This window comes from Motacilla alba, chromosome 4A, assembly GCF_015832195.1.
Source record: "Motacilla alba alba isolate MOTALB_02 chromosome 4A, Motacilla_alba_V1.0_pri, whole genome shotgun sequence".
In the NCBI taxonomy this organism is placed as follows: domain Eukaryota; kingdom Metazoa; phylum Chordata; class Aves; order Passeriformes; family Motacillidae; genus Motacilla; species Motacilla alba.
Window position 1 is genome coordinate 12475636 of NC_052045.1, and position 22485 is coordinate 12498120.

General features: G+C 53.3%; 1 protein-coding gene across 2 annotated transcripts in view; it reads left to right on the forward strand.

Annotated features, from left to right (window-relative positions):
* The first annotated feature begins 64 nt into the window (after positions 1-64).
* CD99L2 (CD99 molecule like 2) overlaps positions 65-22485 on the forward strand; it is a 30902-nt gene continuing 8481 nt past the window's right edge. For both annotated transcript variants that reach the window (XM_038123123.1, XM_038123125.1), the window contains exons 1-6: positions 65-219; positions 16228-16293; positions 18355-18393; positions 19792-19884; positions 20090-20170; positions 21087-21179. In XM_038123123.1, coding sequence (XP_037979051.1) covers positions 162-219; positions 16228-16293; positions 18355-18393; positions 19792-19884; positions 20090-20170; positions 21087-21179 — 430 coding nt within the window. In that variant the 5' untranslated portion in view covers positions 65-161. The remainder of the gene's footprint in view (positions 220-16227; positions 16294-18354; positions 18394-19791; positions 19885-20089; positions 20171-21086; positions 21180-22485) is intronic.

Consider the following 22485-nt stretch of genomic DNA (forward strand, 5'->3'; position numbering starts at 1 on the left):
CTCTCCCCGCAGCCGCCGCTCCGCTGCGCGGGGCCGGGCGGGGGGCGCGGCCCGGCGGGGGGGGCGGGGGGCGGTGGCGCGGAGCGCCCGCCCCTCACGGCCGCGTCCCGCCCCGGCGGAGAGGGGAGCGGAGCCCGCGGCAGACGCAGCCGTGCCGCGCCATGGCCGGCCGCCGCCTCCTGGGGCTGCTGCTGGCCTTCGCCGCGCTGCTGGGCGCAGGTAGGGCGGCCCGGGCCGGGCGGGCGCGGCGGGAGGGGCGGCCCGGGGCAGAGGGGCCCGGGGGGCGCGGTGTGCTGCGCGCATGATCGCGGCGCCGGGCTCGGCCCAGGAGCGGCGGACCCCCGCCCCCGGCCGGGGTCACCCCGCGGGATGCTCCCCCCGAGGGATGCTCCCCGCCAGGGATGCGGGCGTTGCGGCCCCCTCGCCGTGGGGGCTTCTCGGGCTGGATATTCCCCCCGGTAGCGCGGAGCCTGTCCCGGGGGTCTCACGGGGCCGGAGAGATGCGCGCCTAGGAGAGGCCCCAGCTGGGAGGGTGCACCCCCGGGGATCGCCTCGGGGAGGGGGCTGCCCCCTTCGGGCCCCACCCTGCGCAGAGCGCCCCGAGTCCGCAGCGGATGGCGGGGTGCCAGCCTGTGCACCGGGGCCGCAGACCATCCTTGTCCCCCTCCTTATCCCGACCCCCAGCCCGGGCTGTGCCCGCCTGCGGCCCCCTGGCCCTGCTCCCCGCTGGCCGCGGGGCCGGGGCCGCAGCGCTGCCCTCAGGTAGGGCGGCTCCGACCGCGCTCGGTGACAGCGCTGCCGACCGACGCGCCGCGGAGCGCAGCCGCTGCCTTCGGGTGACAGTGTTCCAGCGGTGCCTAAGGAGCGCGATGCTGCAGCTGTAGAGCTCTGGAGCAGCCTGGGGCTCAGTTAATCCTGAGCAGAGGTAGCCATGCAGTCACCGCGAGAGGAGTTTGGGTCTGTCTGTCTGCTCGCTAGCTGTTGGATTAGCGGATTCTCTGTGTGACCCAAATTTGTCGGGCTGCTGGTTGTATTCTCACTCTTTTTTTGTCCCACTGTTATTTCTGCAGATCAGAACAGTCTAACCCAGAAATCGTTCCCAGCTAAGCAGCAACTAGGAAGGGAAAAAAAAAAAAAAAAAAGCTGTTTTTAGGAGGGTGGGGAGGAAGAAATTAAAATCAATGCAAAGTTCACCACAACTCTTTGTCTCCTTAAAAAAAACCCAAGGGTACTTCTAAAAAGCTGTATGTTTGAATTGAAAAGAAACGTCCTTCTAAAGGCTATGCAGAGGAAATAGACAACATGTAGACATGTAAAAAGCCTCAGGAAAGTTTTTCTAAACAAAATCTGCTATTAACCAGGAGGCACCCGGCAAGCACAGACGGGTTAGAAGGTATCAGCATCAAAGCAGATAGCGAACTGAAACCCAGGCAGCTCTTGCTGTTGGAATAGATTCGGTTTTCCATGAGTCAGCCTGGAATTAGTTTGTTTGCATTTGGCACCTACCTGTTTGTGCACCTGGAATGGTAACAGTGTGGTACGGAGCTGCTTATGCTGACCAGGGTAGCGGCTGCATTTTTAATTGATGGATATCAGTTTGACAGGCTGAGCTGAGACAGTGCATAGAATCTTGATTTTTGGTTAAAAAAAAAATCTGATTAGTCAGTACTAAAGCTATTTGCATTTTGTGTTTTTTGCAACGTGTGTAAACAAAAATGCTGGTTTTGAGCTCTTGGGCTGCAGAGTCCAACTCTTAAATATCCTTGGCTGTGTTTGTATCAAAATGAATTTCACTGAAACATTCATAAATTATTCTTGCCAGCGTGAGGCTTCACAAGTAATTGAACAACATAGAGTTTGTAAATTGCCTCTCGGTGGCAATCCCTGTGCAAGGGGGAGCGGGCTCTGCTCTTGCCTCCCGTCCGGTGCAGAGCCTTGGCACGGGACACGCCGAAGCGGGGTGCTGGTGTGCGGCACAGCCTTTCCACCTGGCCCCTGCTTCCTCCCCCGGTGCGCTCCGGCAAGGGCTCTCCCAGCCCGTGGGTGGGTGCCTGCTCCTCCCTCCCTCTCTCTCTGCCACGTGTGTTGGAATGGCTTTGCAGCAGCCTGACAGAGCCTTGGGAGCCCTTCCCCACCTGAGCACTGACCTGGCCTTTTTGGGTACCAGCACAGCCTCCCTGCCATCATCCTGTACCCACGGGAGGATAACAGGTAGTGGCAAGGCAGTGGGTTTCCCTGGCAGGGCGTTCTCTGCCATTTCTTCAGAACAGCAGCAATAGAAATCACACTTCTTCATTGCCCTCTATTCCCCAGCGGGTTTTTGTTTTTGTTTTTTTTTTTGTTTGTTTGTTTTGGCTTCTTGATCTGAAACAGTTGCTCCAGTAGTGCTGAAGGCAGGCTGTGGGCAGCCCAGTCTCTTGGAAGCTCAGAGATTTACATATTACCAAGAACTAAGAATATCAAACAACAAAGTCAGTACCTAGCATGATTCCTGCAACTGTGGTCCACCTGCACTACTGACACAAGACTGATGTGTGCGTTGTCTGACTGCCCAGTAAAGCAGGAGCAAACTTCACTTTTTAATGGGAAAGAAAGGGTTTGGGTTTCTCTCTGATCACATTCTAGTGCATTTCCCTTCATTCATGGCTGTGTGCTTCAGTGCCCTGTCTGGGCTGTCAGACACAGCTGTGCCACATCTGTCTGTGCCTCCCAGCTGCCTCTGCCCACAGCCTTGCCTGCCTGTGGCTGCAGTGCTGGAAACAGACACCAGCAGTGCTGGAAACAGACACCAGCCCCCTGGCCAGTGCTGCTAAACTCTGCCTGTTCCCGGTGTGCTGGGGGGCTGAAGCATTAAAGTATTTTGAGACGGTGGAGAAAACCCAACACCCTGCAAAGCCTACTGGCTGTAGCCAGAGGCAAGCATTCCCCGTGCCAGCACATTGCATGGTGTTTTAAATTCACAGATCCGTGACTTTTCCAGAATGTAGTTATGTTTCATGTTTTTAAGTCATCCAGGGTTAACCCCATGCTTGTGGAAAACAGTAAGAGTCGAGCAAGAAACTTACCGGTCTTGTTGTTTTCCCCTCTCCTGTCCTCAGTCTCATAGGCGTGTACAGAAACGCATTGATGTGTTTTCTTTGAAAGCTGGCAAATTTGACATCTGAGGGCTTGTTGGAGGGAGCGCAAGGTTTCCTCTCGCAGGCCAGGCAGAAGGGGCACGGGCAGTTTCGTCAGAAAAGGTTGAAGAACACCTTCACTCTGCAAGCGGCTAAGAGCAGTTGGGCGTGTTCCCCAAAGTTGCCGTCTCAGCGCTGACAAGCTGCCTTGTCACCCGTGTCTTCATAGGCAGCATCTCACAAATCACCTCTCCTCGCGAGTGTGACTACCAGCAATTACAATAATTGCTAAAATGTGAAGGCAGTGTCGGCCGGTGCAGTTGGCTCTTGTAGCTGTTGCACAGATGGCTGCAGTCCCTGCGCCGGCTCCGCACCAGCGTGCCCAACGGAGGGCACGGCAAAGCAGAAAGGAGCCATCTCTTCCAGATGATTTTTTCAGCTGTCTGGACTCTTGACTAGATTAGGTTTTCCTCATCTATTCCAGTGTTGCACTGGGCAGCTGTGGTTGCTGCTGGCAGAAACGGGGCTGCCAGTGGACGGTGACCCTGTGTCTCTGTGCCCCGTCACTTGCCAGGGTCACTCGCCGTGGATGTTCCAGAGAGCAGGGAGGAATTATTTGCAATAGAAGAGAAAGGCTGGGTTTGGCATTGTTGTCGAAACTAAAGGAGATAACAGCATTGTATAAAGCTGCTGAAAATATTTCTTATAATACATTATTGTGATATTAAAGTTATAATTACCAGGTATCAGTGGCGAGTCAAAGTAATACATTTAAAGCATAATTTTTACTTAGATAATGTCTTTAGTATGTATGACAAAGCAGGAGAAGCCAAATTGGTTTTCTTACAAATTATCTCTGATCTTTGAACACATATGCATTAATTAAATGTGCCATGCTCAGATATTTATGTACATAGCTGTGGAAATAATTAATTTCCATGGTTCTACTTGTATTTAGAATTTTTTCTTCTAACAGCCTAGTGATAAACATGTTTGGAAATCACTGTTTAACTCTTGAGTTTTTTTTCCCCCTCTACAAAAATGTGATTTTTTTTTCTTACATCGGTTGCAAACGTTTCAGCCCTTAAAGCACATAAAACAGAAGTGTCTATTGATCTCCCGAGTTGACTGGAATAAACCTTTAAAACTACTTGGTTTAAACCCAAATTTGTTTTCTTCTTGGAAGAATATCTCCTGGAGGTTTAAGGCATTAACTTCACAATTAGCTAAAGGAACAACTGGGGTTTTATTAGACATTGCTTCTGAAGCCACTCTAATAACAAAACACACGCTTAATAAACTACATAACACTGATGGCAGAGAGAAAAGCTTTGCAATAATTCCTTTGTAAGCTGATTGATACAATTCACAATCAGTGGAAGTGCTCAAGTAGAGGAAAGCGGGAGAAGATGAACGCGGCACATCAAAATGTAGAACATGAAAGGACTTTGAAAGGGAAACTTCAAAGTTGGGGATCCAGATGCTGGAGTCACTAGCTGTGATTTAGGATGCGAGCACAGGAACGTGACTGCTGAGGGAACAGCGCTTTTGAGAAGGAAACAAAGTCCTGATACAAGCCATGGCAAAGAGAGAGAGGTGAGTGCTGCCTCTGCACTCTCAGGGATTTCAGTGGAGCTGCTCAGGGTCAGCTTTGGGTTTGATCTTCTGTGAGCTCAGCCTGCTGGTGTGATGGGGGTGAAGTTAATGCTAATACATATTTATGAAACTGCCTTGCAGTCACTCCAAAATCCTTTTCCTTTGCTTTTCAGCCTTTTCTAGGAAACCCAGAAACTTACAGTGGGAGGAGAACTGGGGCCACAGGCAGAAAGCTGATGCTGAGTGTGAGCTCTGTTTCCCAGCCACATGAGCAGCATCTCCAGGGAAGGAGATGGCCAGGTTGCTGTAGAGATCTGGTGTGCTCACCATGTACATGTGTAAAAAAAACCAAAGCAAGTGAAACCAGAGGCATTGGCAAGATTTTGGAGATGGTGGCTCGGACAGGGAGGAGGGACACTGAGAGCAGCATCATTCTGCTGTTAGAAGGCTCTGCAGGCTGGTACAGAGTTGTCTCCAGCAAACAAAGTGCTGGGGAAGGACAGCTGCACAGAATTTTGCTTGCCCTTTGAAATGCTCTCTTTGCCTGTGCACAAAGAAGTCTGGGTAAAAAGAACTTGTCAAAGTTGGAATTATCTTACTGAAATCCTGCTTCAGAAGGACATGCTCTAGGTTGGGTGTTTAGGGGTAACTGCAGTTCTGGCTCTGGGAGAGTAGAAGGCAAAAGTTAAACAAGCAGAAGAGGTTTCCAGCCCCAGCTGTGGATGGCAAAAGAAGTGCTTGTGCTGCAGAACAGATGTTAGATAGCTGATAAAATTTTGAACAGCACATTAGTCTGTGTCCCTAAAGCTTTGTCTGCTGGCAAAAGTGTCCTTTTAGGTGTAGGAGCTTGAGGAATGTCTCTATCTAGTGTCTCTCTGTGGGGTGAACTTGAGCAGCTTGGTGGGATGTCTCTGTGGTGACCAGACACCTCCATTCAGGTGTTCCTGCTACTGCAGGGCTTGGGTCATCTTTCCAGACAGTAAAACCTGAGTGAAAATAATGCCAGGCAAATGTAGACTCATTTAGAATAAAAACCTCCCCAGGTCCCATCCTGCCATCTGGTACACAGCCTTCCTCTTGGAGCTTTGCTTAGTTTCCACTCCAGAGCCTGAAGAGGTGGAATGGCCCAGAATTGCTGCAACTTATCCCTGGCACATTTTCTCACCCTGGAAGTTCTTTTGGCCAGAGAATCACAGAATCAATTAGGTCAGAAAAGACCCTGTGAGGTCACTGAGTCCAACCTGTGACCAAAGACCACCACATCAACCACACAGTGGCACAGAGTGCCTCGTCCAGTCTCTTACACATCTCCAGGGACAGTGCCTCCACCATCTCCTTGGGCAGTCCATTCCAATGTTTCATTACCCTTTCAGTGAAGAAATTCCTCCTAAAGTGCCACCTACAATCACCATGCCACCTTATGCCGATGCAGCACTAGGCAGAAGAGGTTGCATCCCCCCAAAATCAAACCATCCCATCCCATCCAGCGTGCTGCTGCCAGCTGCTGCAAGCCTGCTCTGAGCCCCTGCTTTGTGACTCAGCCACAGGCTGGGTTCTGCCCCAGCTGCTTCCCCTGGGGTGGGTATTCAGCCTGCCCCACTTGCCAGGCCCCAGCTACTGCTGCTGGTGCCAGCCTGTCCCTTGCACTGTCCAGAGACACTGAGCCCATGCCATGCAGTTCTGTGTGATTATTTGAGGAAACTGTAATGTGTTATTTCCAACTGCCACCCCCCCGCCTCAGGACAGCACTGAGCCTTGAGCTCATTATGCTTTTAAAAACACCCACAGATCCCAAACATGTTTTTCACCTCATGCAGAAAATAGAGCATTTTTAAGTGATGTTAAATATATATTTAAAAAGTCAGTGTATTCCTTCTTTCTTTTTTGTAATGATGGTCTTAACTGAGTGAATTATTTATGCTTTCACAGAGAAAATCTCAGAACCACAACAGCTTGCAGACAGTCGGGTTTGCAAGTGTTGGTGCTATTTCCTCTCCAAGTAGGGTTAGAGAGAGCGAGAGACCTGTTGCTGGACTTCTCTTTGAACGCACTGAGCATGGTTTTATGTTTTAATTATTTCATACCACATTAATAGCACAGAGTGCTCTGTTTAGACAGCACCTGGTCCCCCAGTGATGGGGATGCAGCGTGTGCTGGGCATAGGAAGCAGAAGCTGGATACACACCCCAAACTCACCTTTTTAGAGACTTCTCCAGACTCCTCTGTGAAAGCAAGGAGCCAAATTCACCTTATTGAAAACAAGCTGTTGGAAAAGGCCGAGGGATGCGGCACAGCTTCCCTCGCTGTGGGCGAGCCGGGAGGGGAGGTCTCACAGCTGCCGGCTGGGTGGTTAAAAATCAGCACCAGTTCCTGCACCACCTGCTCAGAATTATCTCCAGCAGATCTCTGTTACTGCTTCCTACTTGGAGGGTGCAGCCCCCCGCCCTGCTGTCTCTCCATGCTGGTTCCTTCCCGTGGCAGCCCTGCCTGGATCGGGGATGCTCCGGAGCAGCAGAGCCGCAGGACCCGGGGCACGGCGGGAGGGTGCGGCGGTGGGCAGCCCCGCTGGGCTCGCAGCCTCTCCCCTCCCGGCCCGAGTAGCGCAGCTTTGCGCGGGGAGGGGCCGCGGGAGGCGGGACAGCAGCGGAGCCCCGCGGTGCCCGGGGCAGACGGCTGCTCTCAGCCGCGGGAGCGGGCTGGGCCCCCATGCTCTCCCGGAGCCCTGCTCCATCTGTCAGCATTACCCCCGTCTTCCTTCCCACTCTGCTCTGCTGCTGATTTTAAATAGCACGTTGTGACAGGAGCATCACATCCCAAGTGATGAACCAGCATTTTTACTGTGTGATTCCCTATTTACCTACTTTTAACTACAGCACCTCTTGATCTTTATCTGATGAGAGGAATCTTTTTTTCCACCGGGAATCAGGTGATAAGCATTTAATCTCCTGCTTCAGTTTCCTTTGGGCTCCTGCATCACTGACTTTGTCATCAGTTGTTCCTGCACTGGGTCATGAACAAAATGCTTTCGTGCCACAATTTGTTGTCTGGTTGATGACCAGGCATCTTTGGCAATAGACAAATTCATAGCCGTTACTTAATGTGTAAGTAGAAATCATATGGCTAATGTGAATGTACATTGTAATCTTTCTGGGTGGACAGCAGGCATGGAAGCAGCTGTGGTGGTGTGATCCCAGCTGGCAGCTCTGCCCCACACAGCCATTGCAGCTCCCCCCACGTGTGGATGGGGAAGAGAACAGGAAGGGTAAAAGTGAGAAAACTCATGGGTTGGGATCAAGGCAGCTTTAAAAGGCAGGTAAAGCAAACCAAGGGACTCATTGCCCACTTCCCATGGCAGGCAGGTGCTCGGCCATGCCCAGGACAGCAGGGCTCCATCACCTGGAACAGTGACTTGGGAAGGCAAACGCTGTCACTCCAAACGTCCCCCCTTCCTCCTCCTCCCCAAATTTCTATGCTGAACACGGTGCCATATTATGGGATATCCCCTGGGTCAGTGGGGTCAGCTGTCCTGGCTGTGTCCCCTCCCAGCTCCTTGTGGAGCCTCTTGCTGGTGGGGTGGGTGAGGAGCAGGAAAGACCTTGGCTCTGCTAATGCTGCTCAGGTGAGAATGAAAACAGCCCTGAATTATCAGCACTGTTCCAGCACAAACCCAAACCACAGCCCCACACCAGCTTCTGTAAAGAAGACTGACTCTACCACCACATCCCCCAATTTTCAGCCCTGTAGCCACAGTTATAGGAGGAAAAGGAACTTGCTGTGCTTTTGGACCTTCACTAGGAGTCACAAACCAAGTGAGCTAGGGTCCACGTGTCCCACTCTCTGCCTGGTAAGGCTGGGTGAGGGCTGAGGGTGGGACACTTGGGCACAGGGAGTGCCAAGGTTGCCCCTAGAGTGGTTTCTGCTCAGATCCTGCTCCTGTCCCCAGCTGCCTGCCCCTGCCAGGGCTGGCTCTCAGCAGTGCTGCCCCAGACTGTGTCTGTCGGGGGAAACCAGGCTGGTGCCTGCTGGGCAGTGATCATGGCACCCCCACGTTCACCCTTCCCTTGCTGCCAGGGCAGTAATCCAGTTCTCCAGCAGACACCTGCACACAGCATCTGGTGGGGACAAACCCAAGCCCAGGGTGACACTCTTGGTTTTTTTTTTCATCACTGAAAAGTCATCTTTAACTATTCTCCATCCTGTGCAGTTGGTTCAGTGCTAATTTCCCCTTAGCCTCTTGCAAAGTGGTTGGGGTGTGGGAATAAAATAATGATGCTGTCCACATCCTTTCCCCTTTAGGGATATACCTTGTTCTTCCTTTAAAAATCCCCAAACAGCAAGAAAGTGGAAAGGAAAACCAGCTCCCTTTCTTATACACCTTTAAGTTACTGAGGGTTACACTTGGGGCATTTTCCCACAGTCAGGGGGAGGGTCAGAGATTTGCAGAGCTCCTGTGAGGTCTGGGACAGGCTGAACTCTTCCTGCCCTCCCTAGTCCTTGGCTGCAATGTCCTGGTACCCACTCCAGGCACAGAAAGCTGGCCATCACCCCATCCTCAGCACAAGTGCAGAGCTGGGCTCAGGCATGCCCCAGAAGTGGAGGAACCTTAAATATATCTGCTCTAGACCTTTCAGCCTTTTGCTCCGGGTGCAATTGATCTGGGACTAATTGAAAGCAGGTTTTGGCAGTGCTGTGGCAGAGTCCTCTCTGACACAAGCCTCAAGGAACAGCTATCATATTAAAGTTGCTTAGAAAACATCACCTGCTCCATGCACTGGGATGGCAGAGAGCCCTGGAAACCTGGAAAGCTTTAAGTACTCATACTGAAGAAAACTGTTTTGTTATCTTGTGTTGCCAGAGCAGGCCTACCTGGTCTGGGACCATCCTGTGATGGAAGAGCTGCTGAAACATGGGTTTCCCGTGGGGTCAGAGCGAGGATGCTGCTGTGGAGCCAGAGATGGGGCAGACCTGGCCATCAGCTGCCAGCCCAAGGCATTCCGTGGGAAACCCCCATGCAGAGCCTTTCCTGGCTTTGGTCCTGCCGACCTTGATGGGGCTCTGCTTTCCCTCAGAGCTGTTCAGGGTTGCTGCTGGCACGGGGAGGTGTTTGTCTGTCTGTGGCAGGGACCCTCAGCTTTCAAGGGTTCCTTGCAGCCTCTGTGCTGGCAGATAGGGCAGGCTCTGTGCCAGCCAGTTACCAGATGCAGCTGTTGGCAAAGACAAGTCAAGGGCGCTTCCCTCTGGGGTTTTAAATCTTGCTCTGGAGGGGTGGAAAGGCTGAGCAAGAGGGCAGCAGATGAAAAACTCCTCCCTGCTGTGTTTTTTGTCTGGTGTCTGCAGAGGGACCTGCTGGCAGCTCTCTGAATGGCTCTGGCAGCACACACTGAGCCCCCAGCTGCTCCCCGGGGCTGTGGGACATGGCAGGGTGTGCAGGCTGGTGCTGCTTCTTCAGGTGCTTTGGAGGCAAGCTGGAGGTCTGTCCTTCCACAGCAGGTGGGGAGAAGATGCCTTCAGACCTTTATGCAGCCCTCAGCGTGGCGCAGGCTAGATGGGCACTGCATCCCTCGAGCATCCAGTGTGTGGCCAGGCAGGTCCCAGTGAGGGCTCCCTTCTGCTCACCCAGGATGCCCTTTTGGCCCTGCCCTGTGTTGTGGTGCCAGTGATGTCTGCTGGGAAGGAGCCTGACACAGGCTGGTTTTGCTCACCAGCTCCTGGGTGTAGAGCTTATTTGGTATACCACTGCCAAATAATTTACATTATTCCTAGTAAGCTTTGAAATCGAGTTGCCCCAGACACCTGCTTCTCATGCAGCTGCCCCACAGAACCGTGGTGTTCTGCTGTGGCTTAGAGCCCAGGTGAGGTGTGTTGTCCTGAGCTGCAGACTTCAGAGCTTGCACGGGGGCTGTGCTGCCTCTCCTGGCCTGTCCTGGGGCACTGGCTGGAGGAGGGGGCAGAGCTGGGGTTCTGGTGGGGCTGAGGGCAGCGTGGGTGCTGCACGGGCCAGGACAGCAGTGCCCTGGCTGCAGTGGAGCCTTTTAGGCATTTCCCTTAATAGGTTTCAAACACAACCACCATCAGTCCCTCCACAAAGAGACAGTCTTCATTATGCAAATTCTCATCTTAAAGCTTTATTCATGTGCTTCCTGGCAGGCTTTCCTTTAATCTCAAGAGCGAGATTGCTTGGAATTACCATACACCCTTTTTAATTGCATTAAAAAAAAGAAATTCAGCAGAGGTTGTTTTTGTCATAATCAAGAGTGATTTTTGATTAGTACTTCTGAAAATCAAAATGTTTCACTGAGAATAGAGAGCAAGGGCAGCAGCATTCCCTCATCCCCTGCAAGGAGCAGGGGTCATCCCAGCTGGGGGAATGTGTCCCACTGCTCTGTACTGCTCGTGCCCTGGGCTGGATTGCTGTGTCCCCAGCATCAGCTGTTGGTCCCACTGCTGGGGTGAGTGCAAGGGGCTGTTTATTCCCAGCAGAGCCCTTCCACCCCTTGCCCTGGCAGGCTGCTGACAGCTTGTTTGTGCAGGGCAGCCAGTCTTCCCCGGCAGCAGCTGAGGAGATAAATTGGAAGTTCAAAGTCTGCTTTTCAAGGCAGAGCTACCTTGAGGAGGAGGTCTGTGCTGAGGAGGCAGCCTGGCCTCTCTGCAGGGAGCGGTGCAGCTGCACAGAAGCTGCCTTTAGCCACCTGCTCCACCAGCACTGCTACCAGAGACTGTCTGTGACAGCCCAGCTCCGAGGAGCACTGCTCTCCCTGCACACGTGGAGCTGTGCTTCGGCCTTAGCAGCCAGCAAGAATTTGGGATTCACAAGTAAATTCCCCACCCATTTGGCAGTGGCTGGGGCCAGTGCCCAGACAGCAGTGGTGGAGGCATTGGTGATTCCAAAGCTCTGCTCTGGCCGGTGGTGTTGTGGTGTCACCTGCACCAGGAGAGGTCCTTGGGGACACTCAGTGCTGCCCCGGGCACCCCAGCTGCAGCAGGGCAGACCATGCCCATGGGGGAGCAGCCCTTTACTCCCCACAGACTTTTGGGGTGTGTCTCTGCTGAGATGGCAGAAACCCCACTGCGAGGATGCAGCGCAGAGTCCAGCAACACAGCTCTGCTCCCAAACCCCTCCTTCCCCAGCACCCTGCCCAGAGCTCCCAGCACAGCTGTGGGTGCCCAGCCTCAGGCCCACCCACCCACACACCCACGGGTGCCAACATCTTAACTTGGAGCCAAAAAGGTGAGCTTGGTCACTGGGGACACCCTTCTGGCTGCCACAGTACTTGCTCTCCTGCTTTCCTCCTGCTCCTCCTCCCACTGCATTGCTCCTAAGGTGGATGCAGTGCCCACCCAGCCTGCACCGTGGAAGTCAGGCAGTTGGAATTACTTTCTGCTGCCCTTGTACCTGCTTTGCATTCTCGGGTAATCTCCCGGGCTGTCAATCTCGTGCCGTCGCAGGCTCTCTATTCCCAGGGAAGCTAAACACATATATATTGCACAAAGAGATCCGTGGGCTGCTGCTAAAAATGGAATACACCTCGCTCTGAGTGCTGCAGACGGCCTGGCAATATACTGGGTGTGAATTATGATACTGTAATTCAAGCTTTGTCAAACAGAGGGGCTTAATTAGAATATATATATAATTGTAAAAACTAAAAAGCTGACGAGTACAATTGTGTGTTTGAGCTGCCTGCTACAGAAAATAATGAGGAGAGAATACATTAAGGCACAAAACCCTTCTACCTTCAAAGAGCAGCTAGCTCTGATTAAAAATACCCCGGCAAGGCGAGGGGACTCAGCAAGAGGTGGGGCAGTCTGCAGTGCTGGCTCGGCTGTAACTCTCACCCCTGTTACACAGCTTCTGCTGGACACAGCTGCAGCCTTGGGCTCCCACCCCTCCCCATTCTGGCTTTGGGGGATTCATATTGGGTGCCATGTGATGTCCCAGCTTGGTCTCTGTGGATTGCCAGATTAAAGAAAAATATGGAAAACATATCTCTTTGCCTATTCCCCCCTCACCATAGAGCTGCAGTCCCATGGGTGCTCCACTGCCCTTGGCTGGTGGCACTCAGGGCTGGAATTGCCCCCAGTAGCCCCAGGGGATGTGCATTTTCTCCCAGCAGCCAAAGAGCAGGGTTCTTCCAAACTGTGCAAGGGTAGGGAAAAAAGTGACCCACACTAGCCCAGTCATCAGCCCTGACAAGGATCCCTTACTGCTGCCCAGCACTGAGCAGCCAGCAGAGGGGGGTTTGTGGATCACTGCTCTTGTGGCCCTGTAACAGGTTGTAGGTGGGGGTGTCCTGCGGGGAAGGTGGCGTGACAGGGCATGCACAACCCTGTCTCGGCTTCATGGGCATCAGAGACAAAACTCTGCTGCAGCTCAGCAGCTTGTGAGTACTGATGTGTAGGAATGGGCCCCAGGCTCTCCCAGAAAGTATAAACCCTTACTGTAAAGATACTCTGTGCTGTGCCTGAGTTCCCATCAGCGGGCTTTGGGAGCTCCACTCCTGCAGTGACTGTGGGGCAGTGTCAGGGCCCCAAAAGGGATTTCACAGGACAGTGCAGGGAGTGGCAGTGCTGCCTCCAGAAATCTGCATGTGCCCAGTAAACACACATACCAACAGCTGGTGGGGTTTTCAGTGTCTGCCCATGAAGTACCAGATTTGTTACCATTTAATAACAGAGTAAAAGAATGAGGAGAGCATTCCAGTCTTATCTGTTGAAGCAAGCAGGGGAGTTTGTGTGGCTGTGACAGCAGCGCTCGGTTATTGATCTATAAAAGGTCTAATACATCTCTGTAACACCCTTTGCATGCAATACAGATGTTGTCAGCTTCAATTAACTGGCAATCTATTACTAATCCTTGCTAACACCTAGGGGAATCTGGAAAAGGATGTTGGTTTGCCTTGGGCAGCGTTGGGAAAGCCCTGGGTAGCGGGCTGTGCCATGCCCTGCTGCTCCGTGGGAAGCTTGTGCTGGGCACTTCAGTGCATCCACAGTTTTCCCAACCCTCACTTGGGCTGCATTGCCACCTCTCCCACCAGGGCAGGGAAAGCCCCCAGGACCCCCAGGATGCAGCTCTAGCCCGGGACTCTTCAGCAGTTGTTTATCTCAGCCCCATGAGGATGGAAGGCCCTGAGCACCTTTTGCCCCCCTTGGCCCCCTCATGTGCCAGCTGGCTCTTTGGAGAGGGGTTTTGGAAGGGGCACTCTCCTCTCATCCCACAGGGAAAGTTGCCAAAGGAGCTGTCACCACACCCAGGGGGGTTGCTTCTCAGCTGGCAGGTCCAGTGAGCCCCCCAAAGCCAGGCGGAGGGAGCCCATTTTTCTGGGACACTGTGTTCCCTGCCAGGCCCATGTCCCCACTGAGGGGACATCTCTGTGCAGCCCCACAACCCCCACAGCCTGTCATTGGGAAGTGTGAGCTGCACACACCCCGCAGCTGTCCACTGCTGCCCTCGGTATTTGGGCTCCTGCCCTGAAGGCAGAGCAGGGGCAGGGTACACTAACGCAGGGCTCAGCATGCAGCAAGTCAGTGCCTTAATATTGGCTTAGTCATGGAGAGCAGAGAGAGAGAAGGGAGGGCTCCTGGCATATTGCTGCGAGTTGGTGCTGCCACCACGTCCCTCCTGCCAGCTCACATGGTGACAGAACATTTTCCTCGCTCGGGCTGGTAACACTTCTCATCCCACCAGAGAGGCAACGTGGGTTTCCCCTTCTGCCTATTTTTAAGCATGCTTTTATGTAGAAAGACAAAAATGATGGACTCCTGTTAGTTCCTGGAAACCCAGTAAAGATTGGGGGAAAAGCCATTTTGGGAAAGGAAGACTGCACAAAATTGTCAGACTGACAAGGCTGGGGAGTTGGCCAGCACAGTGATGAGTGTGTTGAGTCTCAGCAGGGATGTTGGTGGTTTGGCAGCCCCCCTTGCAAGCTGGGCAGGTGTTTTTCAACACTGTGGATGGTCTTGCACATTTTTGACTTTGCTCCTTTGCACTGACAGACCACTTGTTAACCCTGCAGCTTCACCCAGGCTGTCAGAGCAGGAGAGCAATGCCTGTCTCACAGCGCCAATATTTCACAAGCAATAAGGCCCAAGAGGGAAAGATTTTAGGAAGGGAGGAAAGAGGCATGGAGGGAGGCTGAGGGTGGCAGACACAGCCCTGCTGTGCTGAGCAGGAGGCTCTTCCACATGCCTCTTCTCCCTGTGGGTTTCATGGGGTGTTCCCTGCCTCGCCTGCTGCTGGCCGTTCCTCCAGGCTCACGGGGAGGTGTTGGCATCATTCAGCTGGATGAGAAACACAGCGTGGGCTGAGACACTCATTCCTTACACACCCCCTCCAGCAGCACCTAACGTAGAGCCTTTGCCAGGGGGAGAACCCACAGCGACTTCCCAGCCCCTGCCCCTGCACACAGATCACATCCATCCCCCCAGGGCTGCTGAGTGTGTTCCACAGGCAGCAGAAGAGACGAGAGGTGATGTGTGAGTGAGTGGAACCTGAACTGCAGCTGTTGCAGTACTTGGTGACCACTCCAGTGAAGTTTTTCACTGAAATGCTAATACCTGCTTTCTGATGGACTGGTGCCTTCCCATTGTTATTGTCCTTGTCAGTAAAGCTTTAAATTTATTCATGAAGCACACTGGAGCTCAGGTGGCAATAGCTAAATCCATTTAGCAGTAGGAATAAGAGGAAAGCCATTTTAATGTTCTCTTGCAGTGCTGCAGTACTTAGCAAACCCAAAGGATATTAATTACTCAGCATGCTCCGAGATGTAAAAGCATGAATTTATCAAGACAAATACATTCAGAACTAGGGTAAGTCAACAGTAATTAATGCCATGCAAAAAAGAGACGGAGAAAGGAAGGATTAGCTGGCCCTGTTGCCGGAGAACATGATGCAGCCCTGAGTTATCCCTGGGCTATGGGACTGGAGTTGTGGTGAGGCATTTCTAACAAAAAAATCTGCCTGTGCCTGTCACGTATATCCCTGGGATGGGGGTTTCATCCTGGTTCACATTTCCAAGGCAGAATGATGCAGGCAGCCTCTGAAATGCTAAGTCGTGCTTGGCAGCCAGCAACAGCTTTTTTATGCAGAGCCTTTGATGTTGGAAGGCACTTGAGAAGAAGAGGGGCATAGGGCTTTTTTGTTTGCCACCGAATTTGTCTGCACTGTCCCAGTGTTTTCATGGTGTGTAGCAATCATATAATCGTGAGCACAGCCAGAGATGAGTGGCAGCTCAAGAGATGAATTGGTAGGTTCTCCTTGACAAATCTAAGCATAACATGTGTCTTTATACCACGTCCATTAGGGCAGACTAATGGAAAATCCGGAGATGGCTGCTCTGCATTGAACGGTCACAGCATTTGGAAAGGGCTGAGGTCTTCCTTGTCACCAGTGTTGGGTCAGGCTTGGAAAAAAACAGCAAAAAACAAAGCAATTTGAGCAAACAAGTCTAGCCATGCCTTATTTAAAGGCAGTTTACTCTGTGTGGAGTGAGTACAGCCAGTGCTGATTCTTTGTCTCCAGGTCATGGGGATGACACAGATGACTTCAGCCTAGAGGATGCCCTGTTGGACCCCGTCACCAAGCGACGTAAGTCACATTTATGCATTGTTTTAAAGAGGAGAAAACAAATAGGTGTTAATAGATGCAATTTGTTCTTTGGGATCTGATGCTGGTGGGAGGGTGGTAGAGGATTCACCTGCCTCATCCTCTGCCTGGGAGACACGGGGTCTGGGTTGCACACAGGAGGAGCTGGGACAGTCCTGGAGAAGCTGCCTGCTGACCCGGTGCCCTTTGCTGGCTGGCTCCTGCGAGGAGCCACAGAGGCACAGCACCCCCGTGCTCTGAGGTAGCAGTGGCACTGAGCTTGCCCTTCTGGCTTCCTTGCCTGCCTCAGTAATGCCTTCCAGCTGGCCTGGCCCTGTTGGCCTGGAGCCATCCTGCAGTCCCTCCCCGGGCTGGGGAGGGCAGCTCGCTGTGCCCAGCCAGGCAGGGGCAGCGCCAGGTCCTGCCCTGCTGCCATTGCGGCGTGGTGCCCAGGAAAGCGCACGGTGCCCGAGGCCACTGTGGTGCCCAGGAAAGCGCACGGTGCCCGAGGCCACTGCTCTGCCTCGCTGGGTTCCAGTGCAGCCCATCAGCCAAAGGAAACTCACTTCCTCAGGGGTGCCCCGCTGCTGGCATGCAGCATTTTGGTGTTTTACACCCCAAGGACAAAACCTGAGTGCCAGCCCAGCAGCTGAGGGATGGGAGGAGGCTCATCTCCCTCCCTGGGAAATGTCACTTGCCTTACCCCAGTGCCAAGGGCTGAGCCCAAGACCGCTGTGTACCCACACACATCTTGGCTCCATGTGCTACCCAGCCATGGAGATGCTGTGGCAGAGCTGCAATGCCAGCACCCAGGACCCCTCACTGCCCAGCACTCCCCACACAGTTCATGGTGGCTGTCCCCAGACCCAGCGCCTGGCAGGGCAGCAGCAGGGATTGCTCCGCGAGCGATGCCACGCTCTGGGATCAGGCACAATGTACCCACGGGTATGGAAGGGAAAGCTGTAACAGTGTTTGCAGCCTCTTGTGCTGTGGTCTAACAACAGAGGGACACTTGTTGTGTGTTACTTTGGAGTTTATGTGGAATAGAGGGTGCTCCCTGCAGCTCTCCTGCATAGGATAGGCCATGGGGTATCAGACTTGGTCACAGGGCGGATGCAGCTCATCTAGGGTTTTGCTAAAGCCCTTTAATGCAGCATGTGAAGAGAGCTGGTTAGAAATGACTAATGGCCACCTCCAGTGGAGGGCAAGTGGAGTTCTCCCAGCTGGAGTCCCTGCAGTGAGGGAAGGGAAGAGGCAGCACTGTCCCCATGGCCTCTCCAAGTATTGCATCCCACTCTGGATTTGTGTCAGCCCCAAAAAAAGCAAACCAAGGGTCTGGAGTTGGGTCACATCAAACCATACCAGCACACTGGAATTGAAGCCCAGCAGCACCACTCCAGTCTAGTGGAAATTAATGGGAATGGAGCAGCCACAGCTCTTGCTCATAATTTATTCATATACTTGGTAATGCCAGCCACTATTAATAGGCAGTGGTTTCCATATTGCTTCCTCCCTCCCCCCTCAGTGGCTGGCTGTAGCTTGTTTTAGCCCAGGAGCACCCAGGGGGGCTGGGATATGAGTATCAGGGTGTCACTGAAAGCAGGTGACAGCCCTGCAGCTGACAGGGAACCTCCTGTGCACAACACAGCCACTGAATTTATGTCACTGGACTGCCTGACCGGCCAGGGACACAGAAGCATTGGCACCTCACTGCTGGTTTCCACACTCTGTACAGTGTCTGCCCTTCTCTGTCTGCTGCTGGATCCCAGAGCCTCGGAGCAGATTGTTGCAGCTCCCTGCTCTCCGCCAGCTGGGCTGGGATGCTGGCTCAGCTCAGGGCAGCAGTGCCCTGTGGAGCACTGGGCTCCATTTTCACCCATGGGCTGTCCTGATCCCTGTGGCCACACGTGGTGTGCAGGGTGTTCATGACCCTGTGCCCTGAGTTTAGAAATGCAGATGTCAGAAAGCTGTGGTGAAATCTTTGCCATTCATTCTCAATCCAGAGGTGACATTTTTGGTGATGCCTATGACTAACAGTTTTCCTCCCCATCTTTTTTGTCACAGCCACTCCCAAGGGCCCCAGAAAGCCGGCAGGTGGGACAGGTGAGACCTTCTTGCATGCACATCATCTCAGCTCAGTGTGGGGTGCACTTCCCATGGGACTGAGCTGTGTGAGCCCCATGGGCTGCCCGGGTGTGGCTGAGTGCTGCTGCCTCAGCAGCTGCTTTGGGACCCCTTCACTTGCCCGTGGGGAAGCTGCTGTGTGCACCTGCCCTGTTCCTGTGTGGCCAGAGAAGTGCAATATTGATATTTCTGTCCTTGCTGAGGGTGAGTGGCAGCGGAGCATTTACAACCAAGGCAGAATTTTGCACACTTTGCAGTATCCCAGTGGAGAAGACACAAATCACTGCTCAGCTACATAAGAGCTTTTGTTCCTGTCTGCATGGCACCTGCTAGCTTTCCTTCCAGGAGGAAATCCAGAGGATATTTTCCTTCCTTTTATTATTCCAAGATATCCCTAGCCTCCATGGAAAGTGCCATCTTGGTGACACTTTCCCATCCAGGGGAGAATGGGTCTCTCACTGTTGGTGCACATCAAATGTGCTGCCTGGCCAGCTCCCAGCAGTGCCACAGCTGAGGAAGCTCCCTTAAATTCACACTAGTTTTGTTGCCAGCAGCTCCTCTGGCTCAGTTTTGGCCAAAGAGTCCCTGTTAAATATAGCACAGTCACAGGAGCTGGAGGGTTGCTCAGTCCCACTGGAGGAGCCTGCAATAAACTGCATCAGAGGAGTGCTAAGTAAATCCACTCACCCCTGCATGAGGGCCTTGGCACAAATTTAAGCAAATTCATTTGTCTGGCTCCTTGGCCACCATGGTCTTTGGTAGGAACAAGAAAAGCCAAGTGCCAGAGGCACACGCAGGGCTTCAGTGCTTGGATGACAGCCTGAGCAAGAGGTTGTTCCATCCAGTGAACTCCCCTGGGAAATGGACACATGGGGAGGCTGAGGCTTTGTCTCAGCCAGTTGCTTCTTCCCCAGGGAGTATTTTTTGGATGAATGATAGCACTGAGAGGCTCCTGCAGTAGATTGCTGTGCCCTGGCCCCTCTCTGTGCATGCCCTGCTCAGCTCAAGGTCCCTCCTGGGCAGCTGCACAGGGAGCAGTGTCCCAGCCACTGGCTCGGTTCCACTGCCCCGTCTCATCTCCCCAGCTCTCAGGAGATGCTGCAGGTACCAGCAGCATTCAAAAGTGAATTACTTTGGGATTGCTGGGGCTGGGCAGCAGCCACGGCTTAGATGGGGACACTGAAATGGTGGCCAAGCTTTTCTGAAAGGTCACGATTGAGCAGCAAAGCGGCTGGACGCCCTTTGCAGCTCCAGCCTGACGTGGGAGGCCCTGGCAATGGTGCAGCACCATTGCACAACACCCACAGAGCGGGGCGTGTGCCAGCAGCCTTGTGCTGTCCCACAGACAGGAGTGTAACAATCCCTTCTCTCCCGCAGACTTGGATTTGGCTGATTTCTTTGACACGCCCGAGACGACCATCAAGCCAGCCAGGCCGACTCCCAAACCCTTCCCCAGGCCAGGGAAGCCAGGTAATGCAGAGCTCCCTGCAGGCTCCCCAGGGCACCCAGAGGGAGGGGAGCCCCCGTATCAGCTGGAATTGTGTAAAGACCAGAGCACTGAGCCCAGTGCAGCCCCAGTCTCCCAGCAGGGTGGGGGTTTCCCCACACAGCACTCATCTGAACCCATCTTTCAGAGGGTAACACCATTTTGGTCTTTTTTTTCCCCTCCCTTCAGACAACAGCTTTTGGGATGTCATTCGCACCACCACGACCAAGCAGCCAAAAACTACAAGAGCCCCTCCTAAGCGTAACCCAGGTGAGCATCATCTCCACAGCCCCTGCTGCTTCACTCCAGCTCTGCTGCTGGCACAGGGGCAGGATTTGGGGTGTGCCAGGATGGTGGCACTGCCCTCGTCCTGGTATTTCCAACCTCTGGTCTATTTGCTCACCTGAGACACCTGAGACAAAAACAAATATCAAAAGCCACAGAGAGGACAGGACATCTGAGCATTACCCTGCATTGCCCAGGGGACCTTGGTGGTTTCTGGACCGTGCTTCATTCCCATGCTTGCTGGAGGGCTGTGAGCTGGTTCTGCTCCCTGTCATGGCACAGCTGTGTTGGGCTCCACCGGCAGACACCCACCGGCTCAGGGCACCCTGTCAGCTGGGCATTTTGCTGCCTGCCCAGGCAGGGTTTTGGTTTGAATCAGAATAAACTCAGGAGAGCACTGATGGGAGGGCTGAGGAGCTCGGTTGGCTCTGTGCTGGGCTTTTAGCTGCTGTTTGTCAGAGACAATATCCTCTGTCAGCCAGGCAGCTCGGGGGACCAGCTGAGCATTCAGAGAGGAAAATAACTCAGAGGAATCACATCACAGGCCATTCCAGGCAGCACGTGAGCATGGTCCAGCCACCTCCCTCCCTCCCCCTGGCTGGGCCCTTGGGCACCAGTTTGGCTGTGACTTTTCCTACTGGCCTCATTTATCTGATTGCCTGGCACTCCAGCCATGGGGACCCTGTTCCTGCAGGAAGGACAAGGTATTCCCCAGCACAGCAGTGTGGGAGCATGGAACAGGATGGGTTTGGAAGATGTGCCACAAGGCTACATAGCAGAATTGGGAAATGCTTGTGTCTAGAGCTTCATCTCTTTCAACAGTGTTTTTCCCTGATTAATTAATTAATTGCAGAGTTCCTCAGCCTATCACCACATTGGTAACCCTGGTCTTGTTTTCTAGAAAAGGATCCTATGGATTTTGACTTGGCTGATGCCCTTGATGATAAGAACGATAGGAAAGATCCTGGGAGGCCGGACGTAAGGCCAGGTGAAGGTAGGCTGACCTCTCTCTCCTCTCTGTCCTGCTTGCTCCCAGCCCTGCTGTTCCCTGAGGCCTACAGGAGATCCTTCCCAGCCTGACACCATTCCCCCCGAGAGATGGGAGAAAGAGAAACAGGTGCTGCCTGCTCCAATGTCCTGCCCACTGCCCCTGTCTGCCTGCTCAGAGTGGGGCATTTCCACAGGCAGCTTGATCCTGGGGAGGGAAGGAGCCTCTTCCTCAATGGTCCCTGGCAGAGGGGGGCTCTTCCTAACAACCTGCTCCGTGTCTGTGTGCAGGTTTTTTCCCCAGGGTCTCTTCTGATCCGCTAAGTTGCAGTGGCTGTGTTGAGTTCCCCCATCCCAAACCCAAGAGCTCTTTAACCGAGGGCATGGGCTGCTGGGGTTCACCCTCACTGCCAAGGTGTAAAGCTAGAGCAGGCTCAACACCTGGCCTAACACACCCTGTTGCCTGGGAGGGTGGGAGGGTTCTTTTTCCATCTCTGGAGCGCTCCAGTGAATGAATCATTTGTCTGTGAGGATTGTTCCCCTGAGCACTTGAGCTGGGAAACAGACTTTGCACGGCTGGTTTATTGATGTTGGGATGGCTGTACACCCTGCTCACATGCCTAATTAACAGGCAGGTATTTTATTACATTGTATTAACTAGGTGACTTGTCTGCACTTTGCTATTCTGGGCTTGCTGAGTTTTCAGGCTCCTGCAGGAAAGGTGGAGGTGTTGAACTGCTGGAACGTGGCACTGGCCACAAACCAGCACACACAGCCCCAGCATCGCTGCTCCCTGGACTGCCCGGGACCTCTCCAGGCCCTGGCATAGTCAGGGCTTTCATTCTTTTCACACTCATTACTGAGCCCATAAATCTGCCTTTTGTGGTAAGCTGATGAATAAGGCAGTCTCTTCCAGTTAAGGCAAAGGAAATCCTTCCCAGTGCACAGCATCAGAGGAGGAGCCTTGTGCTGTCTCGTGTCGGGTCTCTGCTCCCATCGCTCACCTTGCTGCACCCCAGGGCTCCCTCTGGGTCTGCACTGAGACGTTCCACAGCACCACTCATTCAGCTGCAGTCACAGACCCTGCTTCTCTGTACTTACCCTGCCTTAATTTGACGTGCCCACTACAAGATAACTTTGTCATGTGTACCAAAACATGCTGGTGCTCAGTTTTTCCTCTGGACTGTTCTGTCCCTCTGGGAAGGATAAGGGTCAACTCCTGCCTGCAGGACCCCAGGCCCAGCTGGTGCAGCCAGAGGCTCACTGATCCACAGCAGCACAGCCACAGCACATACAAACCACTTCTTCCTGCC